This window comes from Cervus elaphus, chromosome 18 (genome assembly GCF_910594005.1).
Source record: "Cervus elaphus chromosome 18, mCerEla1.1, whole genome shotgun sequence".
Classification (NCBI taxonomy): Eukaryota; Metazoa; Chordata; class Mammalia; order Artiodactyla; family Cervidae; genus Cervus; species Cervus elaphus.
Genome location: NC_057832.1, coordinates 103,710,065 through 103,725,085, shown reverse-complemented (window position 1 = coordinate 103,725,085; position 15,021 = coordinate 103,710,065). Strand labels below are relative to the sequence as shown.

Below are 15,021 nucleotides of genomic sequence, written 5' to 3'. Positions count from 1 at the left end.
CCTACTCCAGGGGATCTTCCTGACCAGGGATCAAACCCTCGTCTCCTACAGTGGGAGGCGTATTCTTCACCACTGAGCCACTAGGGAAGCCATGCTCGTTCAAGACAGTGCTTTTCAAAATTGAATGTACGTACAAAACACCTGGGGATGCCGTATACATGCAGATTCTGACTCAGATGTTCTTGTCCACAGGTCCCTCTCTAAGTAACAAGGATACCAGGTATTCCACCGGCGGAGGGTAGGGGGAGAACCTTTACCTGTATCTTTTGTTCATACAGAAACATGTCCATTCAGCTGTGTGATAGTTAAGGGAGAAAAACCTAAGCATTAGTCTCCTCTCCCCTTTTCTGGGTGGAGACACTAAAGACGAATAAATCAAATTACATTCCCAAACCAAGGACAAGTTAGGGAACAGAGAGAATGCTTCCTCATGCCTGATGAGTGAACAGTTGGTTGATTGCTGTGATATGTAAGGCATGAAGGGGTATCCACTTCAAACAATCAATTGTTTCCATAGCTCTATGTCTGGAATGCCAGAAGATCTGAGTCAAGAGAAATGAAGAATTTCTCTTAATGGATTTCTTTCACTTGAGTCAGCATGCTTTGCCTTGCAATGGATGGAGGCCACTCTGCAGAAAAACTGATGGTAACAGAGGACTCTCAGATGGTAAGAGCATGAAGCATAGTTCACCCGCCTCCATCTAACAGCATTAGAGGTATAAGATCTGTGATGTTTTAATTTAAACATTGTCATGATGCTGGGAAAGATTGGGGGCAGAAGGAGAAGGCGACGACAGAGGACGAGATGGTTGGATGGCATCACCGACTCAACGGACATGAGTTTGGGTAAACTCCAGGAGTTGGTGATGGACAGGGAGGCCTGGTGTGCTGCGGTCCATGGGGTTGCAGAGTCGGACATGACTGAGCAATTGAACTGAACTGAATGCATGTTAAACTCAAGAGAAGGAAACTTATCCTGTGGGGGCAAAACCTGCACACACATACACACACCCTTGTATTAACGAAGCCATCATGAGCTCATTCATTTTTATTCGCTCAGCCATTTATTCAATAATGTCTTCTCTACAGCAGCCAAGGCTGCAGGAGCTGTGGATCAAGGAGAGGACCATCTGCAACAAATATCCAAGCTAGTCCATCCATGGGAAAAAGGCTTAGACAACTGAGGTAAGGAAGATGGTTGGCTTTACACTTTTACTTCCCTGTAGGCAGTACATGGATTTAGAGTAGTGCATCTCTGACTGCGATGAGAATCTGGTTCCAAACTCTCCCCCTGTCCTCCCTGTCTGCTGCAGATAGATACTTTTATAAATAACAATGAATTACTAGAAAAAAGGAAAGTTGAAAAACTCAGGGATAAAAACACAAGTTCCAATCTTTCACTATTAGGTTCAAGAGACAATGTCAAATTGCTTTAAAAAAAAAAAAGTCTCAAATTCTGCCCATCTCATAGCAGACTGCTAACAACTAGCTTGGCTTCCTGGGTGGCCCAGTGGTAAAGAATCTACCTACATTTCAGAGACATGGGTTCGATCCCTGGTCCAGAAAGATCCTCTGGAGTAGGAAATGGCAACCCTCTCCAGTATTCTTGTCTGGAAAATCCCATGGACAGGAGACTGGCTGGCTATAGTCCATGAAGTCACAAAGAGTCAGACAGGACTGAGCATGCATGCAAAGAAAAAAAAAAAAGAACAGCTTACATGCAAGCATTCTCTTACACTGAGTAAAACTAAGTTAGAACCCACGGGTTCCAGGGTTAGGTCACCTGGGTTTGAATTACAGTTTTAGTGATGCTGGCTAAATGACTTTGGGCAAATTATTTAATTTCACTGTTTCTCAGTTTCCTCCCCACAATAAGAATGCCATCTTCACAAAGCTGTTGTCAATGCATATAAAACATTTACAAGTCAATACACATAAAGCACTCGATAGTGTCTGGCTCATAGTAGATGCTATTAAAGTGTGAGTTGTCACCATTATTACTATTTACTATTATGACTACTATCATTACTGCTTCTACTGTTACCTCTAGTACAATGCTGCTGTATCAGCGGCCAGCATCAACGCAGTTATTTCACCTATAAAATGGTGCTTGTAATTTCTTCCTCCTTATTTCCTTCCTTTCTTCCTTCCTATGTGCCTAGAAAGTAAAGTTACCAGTGTAAAAGCACGCGAGCATGTGTGTGTGCTCAGCTGTGTCCAACTCTTTGCGACCCCATGCACTGTATCCCGCCAGGCTCCTCTGTCCACAGGATTTTCGAGGCAGGAATACTGGAGTGGGTTGCCATTTCCTCCTCCAGGGGATCTTCCCCACCCAGGGATCGAACCCATGTCTCCTGAGTCTCCTGCACTGGCAGGCAGATGCCTTACTACTGAATCACCTGGGAAGTCCATGTAAAAGCACGTTATGGCCCAAATAAATGCCCCCTTGTAACTGATTGTCTACCCTGACCAAATGCCATTTCAGAGAGGAAAGGACCGAGTGTTCTGGGCTTCTCTGTCTGCACATCATGAAATAAACGGAAGCAGCACTGAGACAGCTGTCTGTCCACTGTCCTGAGAGAACCCCATCGGGCTGATGCTTTATGACAGTGGGTGCTGCCTCCAGGGAAAGCCATGATCCCTTCCAGTCTGTAACCAAATAACAGTGAGCAGGGGGAATGGCTTTGAAGGACACAGAATTCAATCCTTAGCCCTCCTGCGTCTTTCACGCATACAGCTATTTCTCCAAGCTCTCTTCTTCACAACTGCTTTGGATTCTCAGCTACAATTACTGTGAATTACTTCTCAATTATTTTTCTTTATATTAGCTACCTATAATTAGCTGGGAATAAAAAAATATTAAAGTGACACTGAAACACATTTAGGAAACTCTGAAATCTGAGCATAAGAGAGATTGTTAGAGAACAATTTACAGTCATCAGAAAGCCAGAGACTTTCTCACGATGAGAAAGGAAAATAACCTCCTCCTCATGTGTTTTTTCAAGCTAACTCTGAGAATATTAAACCAATTTATGGATGTGGTCTAACTCATTTTCATTGTCAAAAATAAAATCCTGAGGAAGAAAGGGAGAACAAAATAACCAAATAAGAAAGCAGGTATCTGGGCTCTGTAAACGTATTTGGAGATGAATAGCTTGAATGGCTTTTAAGATTTATTCACTTACATGTAGCTATCATATCTGGACAAGGTCAAAGAAAGAAGAGGTAAGGCTGGAGTTCTTAATGTAGCCTTAGAATGGAGTCATTGACTTGAAGAACAAGAGGTGTAGTAACACGTACAAATGGCTGGTGATGAGGTTAGGAGTGACTTGACAAGCACGTTGGTAGACGGCTCAGAGATGCCGTGTAGCCAGCAGTGTGTGGCCCTGACATGGCCCAGACTGTAGTCAACTAGTTAGGAGTTATACGTGTCTTTGTTACTCAAGTTGAAAATTATCATGTCTAATGAGCCAGTATCTTTAGCTCCCAGATTCACTCTGTAGTGCAGTTTCTTTTAAATTCGTCACACTAAGTATATTAAAGTTGCTCTGTACAGCATATGGCATGATACTTGAGGGATATACATACTGAGAGGTTTTCTAATGGAGAAGAAATTAATGATACAGTCAGACATAACATAAAAGTAAACAAGTTTTTGTCACTCTCTATTTCTCATCTTCCCACTCTGACTGCAGTTAAGACACTCAAAACCTATTCACTGTGACTATCTATCCACCCACCCACCCACATACACATTCATCCAACAAACTCCTGGGCACATTCCTCCTGCCTGATAGTGTACTATGCTTTTGGAACCTAATTTCTAGTGAGAAAAGATAGGAAATCAACAAGCCTGTTACTGTTGTTGTTCGGTCACACAGCCGTGTCCAATTCTTTGGGACCCTATGGACTGCAGCACGTCAGGCCTCCCTGTCCCCCACCATCAACAAGCTAGAAAATAAACAACTATGACAGTCGTGCTAAGAAAGGAAAAAATTAAAACCTGAAAACAGTGACTAACTAGGGAAATCTATTCACGATCCTAAAAGAAAAACAGATTTCCATTCAGATGATTAACAGAAGAAATACTAATGAAGAGAGAACTTACAGAGGTATAGGCAGCATTGAAAGAAGCAACAAGGGATGTTGAGGCTGCCAGAGACTGGTAACAGCAGAAAGCTCTCATCAAGGACCAAGGAGAGGAAATGGTGTTGTCATAGTCCAGCGAGAGCTGGAGCCATGGGGAAAATGTTATCTGGCAGGACCTCTCGTTATGGAGGGAGGCACCCAAGGTCAGAACTCCGATCCAAAACGGAGAGGAAGGAGATAAGAGCCCAATCTCTCTTTCTCCTTTTGCCCTCCAACTTCCTGCTAGCGCTTCCTGTTGGCAGAACCTGATGATACGTCATCTGGCATAGGAGTTTGGGTGATGCATCCATAAAATTTGGCTCCAGTGTTGAGAATAGATTGAGAAGGTGGAGGAGGGAAGATGAAAAATAACCGAGGAAGGGAACCTACTTAGGCAGATAAGTCAGGAAAGGCTCCCCTGTGGAAGTGACATTTGAACTGGTACCAAGAGAAGAGGCCGGCCATGCAAAGAGCCAGTAGAAGAATGAGCCAGCAGAAGGCTAAGTGAGCACATGTCTTTGCTCCTCTCCTTGTTCTTCATCCCACACTCAGGACAGATCCTTCACTAGGAACGCAGACTCAGACAATCCAAATGAACATCTTCCTAGACGTGTTGCTATTACTCTAGTCCTGGGAGAACTGAATGCCTCTTGTCTATGTTCTCAAGACCACAGAAGACTTTGCTCATAAAAAAAGAGAATGCTCACACTAGGACATTTCCCTAAGAGAGGGTCAGCACTTTTACTCATTCTAGTGTACAAAGAAGGAAGAATCAAGGATGACATATGTAAAAGCATTAAAGAAGGCAACTAAAGCAACTATCCCATTTTTCCAATTTCTCTTTGAAAAGCTCAAGTCTTCCACATTTTGACATATCCTCATATCATGCAACATATGCAAAAATGTCCTATTATGCCCATCAGTCTCTTAAATGAAAAAACATTGCAAAGATCCAATTAATATACAATATAACAATAACTGCTTTGGCTCCATTCCTTCATTCTTTCTGGAGTTATTTCTCCACGGATATCCAGTAGTATATTGGGCACCTACTGACCTGGGGAATTCATCTTTCAGTGTCCTATCTTTTTGTCTTTTCATACTGTTCACGGGGTTCTCAAGGTGCCCAATATACTACTGGAGATCCGTGGAGAAATAACTCCAGAAAGAATGAAGGGATGGAGTCAGAGCAAAAACAACACCCAGTTGTGAATGGGACTGGTGATAGAAGCAAGATTCAATGCTGTAAAGAGGAATATTGCACAGGAACCTAGAATGTTAGGTCCATGAATCAAGGCAAATTGGAAGTGGTCAAACAGGAGATGACAAGAGTGAACATCGACATTCTAGGAATGAGTGAACTAAGATGGACTGGAATGGGTGAATTTAATTCAGATGACCATTATATCTACTACTGAGGGCAAGAATCCCTTAGAAGAAATGTACTGGCCATCATAGTCAACAAAAGAGTCTGAAATGCAGTACTTGGATGCAATCTCAATAACGACAGAATGATCTCTGTTCGTTTCCAAGGCAAACCATTCAATATCACAGTAATTCAAGTCTATGCCCCTATCAGTAATGCCGAAGCTGAAATTGAACAGTTCTATGAAGACCTACAAGACCTTCTAGAATTAACACCCAAAAAAGATGCCCTGTTCATTATAGGGGACTGGAATGCAAAAGTAGGAAGTCAAGAAACACCTGGAGTAACAGGCAAATTTGGCTTTGGGGTGCAGAATGAAGCACAGCAAAGGCTAATAGAATTCTGTCAAGAGAACGCACTGGTCATAGCAAACACCCTCTTCCAACAACACAAGAGAAGACTCTACACATGGACATCACCAGATGGTTGACAGTGAAATCAGATTGATTATATTCTTTGCAGCCAAAGATGCAGAAGCTCTATACAGTCAGCAAAAACAAGACTAGGAGCTGACTATGGCTCAGATCATGAACTCCTTATTGCCAAATTCAGACTGAAATTGAAGAAAGTGGAGAAAATCACTAGACCTTTCAGATATGACCTAAATCAAAATCCTTAACACTATACAGTGGAAGTGAGAAATAGAATTAAGGGACACAATCTGATAGACAGAGTGCCTGATGAACTATGGACGGAGGTTCATGACATTGTACAGGAGACAGGAATCAAGACCATCCCCAAGAAAAAGAAATGCAAAAAAGCAAAATGGCTGTCTGAGGAGGCCTTACAAATAGCTGTGATAGACGGGAAGTGTAAAGCAAAGGAGAAAAGGAAAGATATTCCCATTGGAATGCAGAGTTCCAAAGAATAGCAAGGAGAGATAAGAAAGCCTTCCTCAGTGATCAGTGCAAAGAAATAGAGGAAAACAATAGAATCGGAAAGACTAGAGATCTCTTCAAGAAAATTAGAGATACCAAGGGAACATTTCGTGCAAAGATGGGCTCAATAAAGGACAGAAATGGTAGGGACCTAACAGAAGCAGGAACATATTAAGAAGAGGTGGCAAGAACACACAGAAGAACTGTACAAAAAAGATCTTCACGACCCAGATAATCACAATGGTGTGATCACTCACCTAGAGCCAGACATCCTGGAATGTGAAGTCAAGTGGGCCTTAGGAAGCATCACTATGAACAAAGCTAGTGGAGGTGATGGAATTCCAGTTGAGCTATTTCACATCCTGAAAGATGATGCTGTGAAAGTGCTGCACTCAATATGCCAGCAAATTTGGAAAACTCAGCAGTGGCCACGGGACTTGAAAAGGTCAGTTTTCATTCCAGTCCCAAAGAAAGGCAATGCCACTAATCTCATCTCATGCACTCATCTCACACGCTAGTAAAGTAATGCTCAAAATTCTCCAAGCCAGGCTTCAGCAATACGTGAACCGTGAAATTCCAGATGTTCAAGCTGGTTTTAGAAAAGGCAGAGGAACCAGAGATCAAATTGCCAACATCCGCTGGATCATCAAAAAAGCAAGAGAGTTGCAGAAAAACATCTATTTCTGCTTTATTGACTACGCCAAAGCCTTTGACTGTGTGTATCACAATAAACTGTAGAAAATTCTGAAAGAGATAGGCATACAAGACCACCTGACCTGCCTCTTGAGAAACCTGTATGCAGGTCAGGCAGACAGTTAGAACTGGACATGGAACAACAGACTGGCTCCAAATAGGGAAAGGAGTACTTCAAGGCTGTATATTGTCACCCTGCTCATTTAACTTATATGCAGAGTACATCATGAGAAATGCTGGGCTGGAGGAAGCACAAGCTGAAATCAAGATTGCAGGGAGAAATGTTAATAACCTCAGATATGCAGATGACACCACCCTTATGGGAGAAAGTGAAGAGGAACTAAAAAGCCTCTTGATGAAAGTGAAAGAGGAGAGTGAAAAAGTTGGCTTAAAGCTCAACATTCAGAAAACTAAGATCATAGCATCCAGTCCCATCACTTCATGGCGAATAAATGGGGAAACAGTGGCTGACTTTATTTTTCTGGGCTCCAAAATCACTGCAGATGGTGATTGCAGCCATGAAATTAAAATATGCTTATTCCTTGGAAGGAAAGTTATGACCAACCTAGATAGCATATTAAAAAGCAGAGACATTACTTTGTCCACAAAGGTCCGTCTGGTCAAGGCTATGGTTTTTCCAGTAGTCATTATGGATGTGAGAGTTGGACTATAAAGAAAGCTGAGCGCTGAAGAATTAATGCTTTTGAACTGTGGTGTTGGAGAAGATTATTGAGAGTCCCTTGGACTGCAAGGAGATCCAACCAGTCCATCCTAAAGGAGGTCAGTCCTGGGTGTTCATTGGAAGGACTGATGTCGAAGCTGATACTCCAATATTTTGGCCTCCTGATGCGAAGAGCTGACTCATTGGAAAAGACCCTGATGCTGGGAGGGACTGGGGGCAGGAGGAGAAGGGGACAACAGAAGATGAGATGGTTGGATGGCATCATCGACTTGATGGACATGGGTTCGGGTGGATCTGGGAGTTGGTGATGGACAGGGAGGCCTGGCGTGCTGTGGTTCATGGGGTTGCAAAGAGTCGGACACGACTGAGCGACTGAACTGAACTGATAACAATAATTAATGTATATTCATAATTGAAATTCATATTAATACAAATTTTTCTTTTGGTTTTATATTTACCTCCAAGTCACTGGCGTAAAGCATGTAAAATAAATATCTCATTAATTAATCTGAATATCTAACAACTTGTTTTACTTCTGTTGCCCAGAAACCATTGCTTAAAATAGGGAAAGTAACATTTTCATATTAAGATGATCGTCACTTGAATTAACAAATGATCTGACCTTCAAAAGCCCATTTGCAACGTGGGTTCAGATTCACTGTGAGCTAGCCAAATCAGCATTCAAATGGAACTGAGGGGTTTACTGTTGGTCATTGAGGTTAGGCAGAGTCACTTCCTCCCTGTAAATCCTTCTACTTCAGCATGCACTCACCACTGGAAAGAGAATTCTATTCAAGGACAAATTTCAGGCCAATAATGAGGAGTTGCCTGCATGTTAATGAGGCTCACCATCTCCCATACTCAAAACTAACCATTTTTTTCTTAAAGATCTTCAGGACTTTCTATTAGCTCTACATTAGTCGTTAATTTCCCTAGTGCCCATTTAATTTATTTCCTCTTATTTTGTCCCTGATGAACATGGAAGCAGATGGTAATTCTTCTTCTCTTTTCAATTTGTAACTCTTGCCAAGTCAATGAAAACTGCTGGTAGAAAGAATAAGTTCAAAGAATGTGATTACCTGGAGGAGAGGCCGCTGCACCCCCAGCACTTTCATGGTATCTGCATTAGCCAGGATCTTCAGGGGGTCAGATGTTTTTGTGACTCCTTCAATCTCCTTGTTGATCTCAGCCAAGACCTGATTGAGGAAGATATTTTTGATGTACACGGTGAGAAACTCTCGAAGAGGACACTGTTTGGCAGGACCAAGTCCCAGGGCGTGCTCTATTTCTTGAATAAATCTGGAAGACAAACAGAGCGCAACCACTGTCAAACATATCAGAAAGACAGTTACAGAAATATGACCAAACATGGGTATCTCTGCTTGCCGCTATGGAGAGATCTGGGGACATTACCAGAATTCTAAACAAGTGCAGGCCACTTTAATGTCCACCTATATATGAGTCTGTTTTTTAAACACAAGTTATTTCACTTATTCAAAAGAAACAGGAGGAAACAGAAACAAAAATTTCAAAATAGTAGGGAGAAAGGAGAGACAAAAATATTTATTAATTTAAGAAGGAAATAAAAATATAAGAAGCAAAAGAAAGTGTGATAAACAAAAAACAAATTATGATGCAAAGTAAAGAGCAAACCCCATACTGCATATTTCTTAAGCTCTATATATGTGTAGACAGAACTTTCGAAAAGAGAGAAAATAAAGGATATTGTTGTTCAGTCTGTAAGTCATGTCTGACTCTTTGCGACCCTATGACTGCAGCATGCCAGGCTCCTCTGTCCTCTACTATCTCTCAGAGGTTGCTCAAATTCATGTCCCTTGAGTTGGTGGTGCTATCTAACCATCTCACCCTCTGCCACCCCCTTCTCCTTTTGCCTTCAACCTTTCCCAGCATCAGGGTCTTTTCCAATAAGGACAGTCTTTAAATTTATGACACTAATGTGGGTTGAGAGGTTATGAAAGGAAATAGGATGGGAGTGAGGACAAAGAAGAAGTTTAACTTCATTTGTAATGATCAATTTCCTTTATGAAAAACACTTAAAACATTTATAGCAGAATGTTAACTGTCAAAACTCAGAGATGCGTACGCAGATACTAGTTATGCTATTCTTTGTATTTTTCTATGCTGGCAGCTCCTGCTTTCATGGTTCTGATACGCACAAATGTAAGTTACTAGAGTTTAGCAAATCACACCAGTACAACAACAGGATTTGAATTCCAGTTACCATAGTATATTAACTGTGAGTAGAGGCATGAAACAGCAACTCCAGTGCTTCAATCCAGAAATTTCTATGTAAATAACTGATGTTCATCATAATCAATGACCTGTCCTATCACTTCTTTCTTTCAAAGTCAAATCAGTGAACAGTCACTTCACATCTGTTGCTCAGTTCATAGAAAGACAGCAATGTGGGTAGCCACTGTCTTCTCGTCTCCCAGGGATTAACCCCTGTGACAGTTTACAGAAATTGATAACTGAAAAAGGGAATTTAGCTAAAAAAAAAAAAAGCTAAAAGAAAAAAAAATGTAAAAGTAATACTGGGAGCAAAATTTGATTTGAACCTAAGTGGATTTACAGAAGAAATGGCAGACCCTCGGAACATGTGGGAGGAACATGCAGCCAGACAGAGGGTTAACTTCCTGACCTTTAAAGAGAAAAACAGTTGTGACGAAAGAGAGAAAGATGTCCCAGAGGAAGTGATGTTGACCAAAATAAGTTACCTTAGAGAACTCTTGGAGGTATTTCATGACATTGAAAAGCAAAGAATAAAATTCTGGCAGCTGACCCAAACTGAGAGGGAAGTATGACATTTCACTAAAGCAGAGAAAAGATTTTTGCTGTGTATTGTAAATGACCCAACAAGAAGATGGTAGCAAGCACTGTTCAGACTCCTCTTGGTAAGACTTGTTTTTGTGGTCAGGTCATGTGACATATGGGATCTCTTAGTTCCCAGATCTAAGGGATCAAACCAATGCCCCCTGCAGTGGAAGTACTAAGTCTTAACCATTGGACCTCCAGGGAAGCCCATTCTTGGTAAGATTTCAACAAAGAAACAAAACTCTGATTCTCAATGTTTCTAATGTTACAGGGTACTAATACATATTAGTTTTATTTTTCATTTCTGTATATATTTGTAACTGATAGTAAGAATTTTTAACGTTTTCACGCCAAAAAATTTCAAGTCACGAAACAGTTGTGATTTTCCCCTATTGATTAATAACACTGCTTTGCCTGGTGAGTTTTACAGATCTACAATGTTCTGTAAAGCAAGAAAGGCTTTGCACTTTAAATTTTTCCCAAAAGAATAGAAGTTAAATAAAATGAAACAGAATCTAATGAAATAGAGAAAAAAATTAGTGATTAGCTGGGAAGATCTATTTGCAACCTATGCCACAGACAACAGGCAGTAAAAAAACCAAAGAACATAAAAAAAAAAAAAAACCAAAGAACATAGTAGAAAAATGATCAAAAGACATGAAAAGACATTTTACAGTGAGTGAACATTAAACAATAAGAAAAAGTTTTAACTTCATTCATAATGAGAGAAATGAAAGGTAAACTACACCGAGATACCATTTTTTTATACCCACGCATCAGCCAGATTCCAAAAGTTTGAAAACACACTGTTGGTTTAAGTGTGGGCAGAGAGACATTCTCATATATTATTGATGGAAGTGAAAAATGTTACAACCCTGATGAAGGACAAATTGGCACTATCATTCAAAATTACAAATGTATTTCCTTTTGACCCAGAAATCTCACTTCTGGGAAATTCTTCCAACAGCTATTATCTGAATATGGATGAGATGACCTATGCACAGGATACAGAGATCAGTGCAGAATTCTTTTTATATCAAAAGATTGGAAACAACACAAAAAATCCATCAGTTAGAGATCAGTTAAATAAACTATGGTGAATCTAGACACTGCAATACTGGGCAGCAACCCAGCTCCCAAACATGGAAGCTTCTGATGACCTTACATGCAAAGATCTCTAGGACATATATTGTTAAGTGAGAAAAGCAAGGTGCATACCAATATGCACCTTTGTGTAAGAATTATACATTTATTTGTTTTATTATAAGAATTACATATTTATTTGTTTTATTATAAAGACATCCTGGGAGGGTTCATAAAAAAATTAGTAAATGTGAGTATTTATAGGAAGCAGCGATTGGGGGGAGAGTCTCGCAAAGGAGTGGGAATGCATTTTTCAATTATAATTTTCATAATCATTTGACTTTAAAAAAACTGTGAATATATTAGCAACTCAAATAAAATTAAATTAGACAATATAAAAATTATCTACATTTATCAAAGACTCTATTTCATAAATTGCTTTCTAATGAGATCACATTTAAAGTTTGGGGTATAAATGTTCCATAAGTTCAGCTGTTTAACCTAATAAAGAGTTTCCTTTACTTAATAAACACATACATCATGGTTACTCTTCTATATCACCACTTAAACGCTCCATTAACCTCCAGGCCCTCGGAGGGGAAGTGGGGGTAGGAAAGAGAACACAGAGGATTATTACAGTGGAAAAGTCACCCAGGAAAGTGGACACAGAGAAGCTATGACAAACAGCAATGAGGTTTCTTAACTGATGTTGTCAACAACTAAAGGGAAGTAAAAGCCTGACCCAAGGGACTTCCCTGGTGGTCCAGTGGCTAGGACTCTGGGCTCCCAATGCAGGGGACCTGGGTTCAATCCCTGAGTAGGGAACTAGATTCCAGATGCCTCAACTAAAGATCCCGCATGTTGGAACTAAGACCTAGTGCAGCCAAATAAATAAATACATATTTTTAAAGCCTGACCCAAAACAAGATACAAGAAATCTTTAAGAAGAGATTGAGTAGAAGGTTGGGTGGGGGGGCACGGAAATGAAGAAATAAACAGCAGATAGTTAACTATGGTTATAGTTTTAAGGTCTCCAGATCCCACATCATGCTACAGTGATCCCCTCTGATCTCATCTAACTCACAGAGAAACCCTCCACCCAGGGGCATCCCGGTTCCCTTGGTCTGACTCTGAAAGGCAACCACTGTTACTAATCTGATAACAAATAAATACACCTGTCATCAGAATCCCTATTTACTCTTTCCCATGGGTCTTAGAAGAAGAGTTTTCTGAGCAGAAGTACTTCTTGCATTTTCAAAATCTACCAATTATTTGGAGGAGATTTTTAGTAGTTAACCTGCTCCTAAACAAAGTGACAGAAGGCTCTAAATTACCCCATTTTTCTTTTTTTCTAGTCCCTTATTTGCCTTTGGTGCCCCTCGAATATGAAACCACTCTGAGCAGCACGGATGGAGCAGCTTCCATCACCTTCAGCCAAATGATTTCTTTCGAATACAAGTCATTTATTCCCTAAAGCATACACATCCGTCTAAACTGACACAGTCAGGTTGATGGTGTCATCTCTGACTCGAGGGGACCCATTCAACATGTTTCCAAATCTGCTTTTGGAGCTGGGAGGGTCCCACTGTGCAGAAGGCATAAGACATGAGGGGAAAAATGAAAGAGAAAAATTAGGGCTGTCTCACCAGCCTCTCTCCACTCTGGTCAAGAATGAGAAGCAATCACATTAAATGGGCAAAACGCCCTTTCTTAGGCAGGAAGGACACAGAGGAAGATCGTCCCTAGGCATCTAAGAGGTGAATCGAACTCATAGTCTGTGCAGAGAGGAAAGGTTTAGGGAAGTGGAATGGCCAAGGGTGGAACACGGAAAGTAGAGATCCCTGAGTCTGAATCTTGAATGTACTATCTAGGGCAGGTTACTTAGCTTCTCTTCATCCTATTTGTGTACTCTGTAAATGGATGTAACACACAGGATTTGTTTTGATGATTAAGTAAGGAAATAAAATGCAAGTGCTCCTCACAGAGGCTGACATACAGTCAACTGCTAAGTAGGTGGTGACTGCTGCTATTTGTATAATTACTATCAGCGCATAAGTCCTGATGGGGTTGGAGAGTTAGAGCAAAGTGTGACATATTTTACCATTTTTTTCCACTCTCTCCTTTACTTCCCCATGCAATTATCCATAATTGGCAATTTGGGCCATTAGATTATCACTTGGACTATTTCATCAATGCACGTATGTAGGAATGACTGAAACCCCATGTGGCCAGGGGTCAAGTGTAAATTTCTCACTGCTGTATCTTCAGGGCCTAGGACTAGTCTACTGCTGGCACAGAGTAGGTCTCAGGAAATATTTGCTGAATCAAGTACTGAATAAAGTAATTAATAGCTCCTTTCATTTACCCTTAGTTCCTAAAACTAGATTGTGATCTCTCTGATAAATAGTGCCCTTCTCTGAATGATTTGGACTAGAGGTCCAAATGAAAGATTATAAGAAAAAAAGAGAAAGAAGGAAAATAATCCTATATCTCAACCAAAGATGTCTTGGATTGAAAGAGTATTTTCTACTCCGTACCCACATTCTCACTTGTTTTTTGCTTCATGCAATAAGGTTGTTCACACTACTTCATACTGGCCATTTCACAGAGGTTATTAGTACTTGTAAGCCTAAGACTCACTTCATCATCTAATGAAAGTGAAAGTCACTCAGTCCTGTCTGACTCGTTGCGACCCCATGGACTATACAGTCTATGGAATTGTCCAGGCCAGAATACTGGAGTGAGCTGCCATTCCCTTCTCTGGGGATCTTCTGGAACCAGGGATTGAACCTGGGTCTCCTGCATTGCTGGCAGATTCTTTATCGTCTGAGCCACCAGGAAAGCCCAAACATCTATTAGGGAACATCAATGCTGCTTCCTGGCTTTACTATAGATAATCCTACAGTGAACATCTTCATTTTGCTTCTGTGGAATTCTTTCCATGAGCTAAAATACTAGGAGTACTTCCTCATCATCTTTCATGGGTGAGCCTATATTTTATTTCCCCCAGATTCCCACAGAATGCTGCATGGCTCCTTTCATCTATTAAGTACCTTAAAAAATCATCTGTTGAATAGAAGACAGAAGAAAGAGTCAAGGGTGTTGAAGAGAAGCATCAAAAAACCCAGTTTTTCCAACAATACTCCCAATCAGCTCTTTGGAAGTAAGAAAACATTGAATTTTTAACAGTGAAAGGAATCTCATTAGGAAAGAAAACACTTCACTTCAAAGTTAAGATGGAACACAGATGGAACCCTGTCAAAAGGGTATTATCTAATCTGGTGAAGTGCTTTCAC

At 40.6% G+C, this 15,021-nt stretch overlaps 1 protein-coding gene across 2 annotated transcripts in view; it reads right to left on the bottom strand.

The window, feature by feature from the left end:
* The window catches only part of EXOC4 (exocyst complex component 4), an 811,527-nt gene that overhangs the window by 242,049 nt on the left and 554,457 nt on the right, over positions 1–15,021 (bottom strand). For both annotated transcript variants that reach the window (XM_043871686.1, XM_043871687.1), the window contains exon 11: positions 8,887–9,106. In XM_043871686.1, the coding sequence (XP_043727621.1) occupies positions 8,887–9,106 (220 nt within the window). The remainder of the gene's footprint in view (positions 1–8,886; positions 9,107–15,021) is intronic.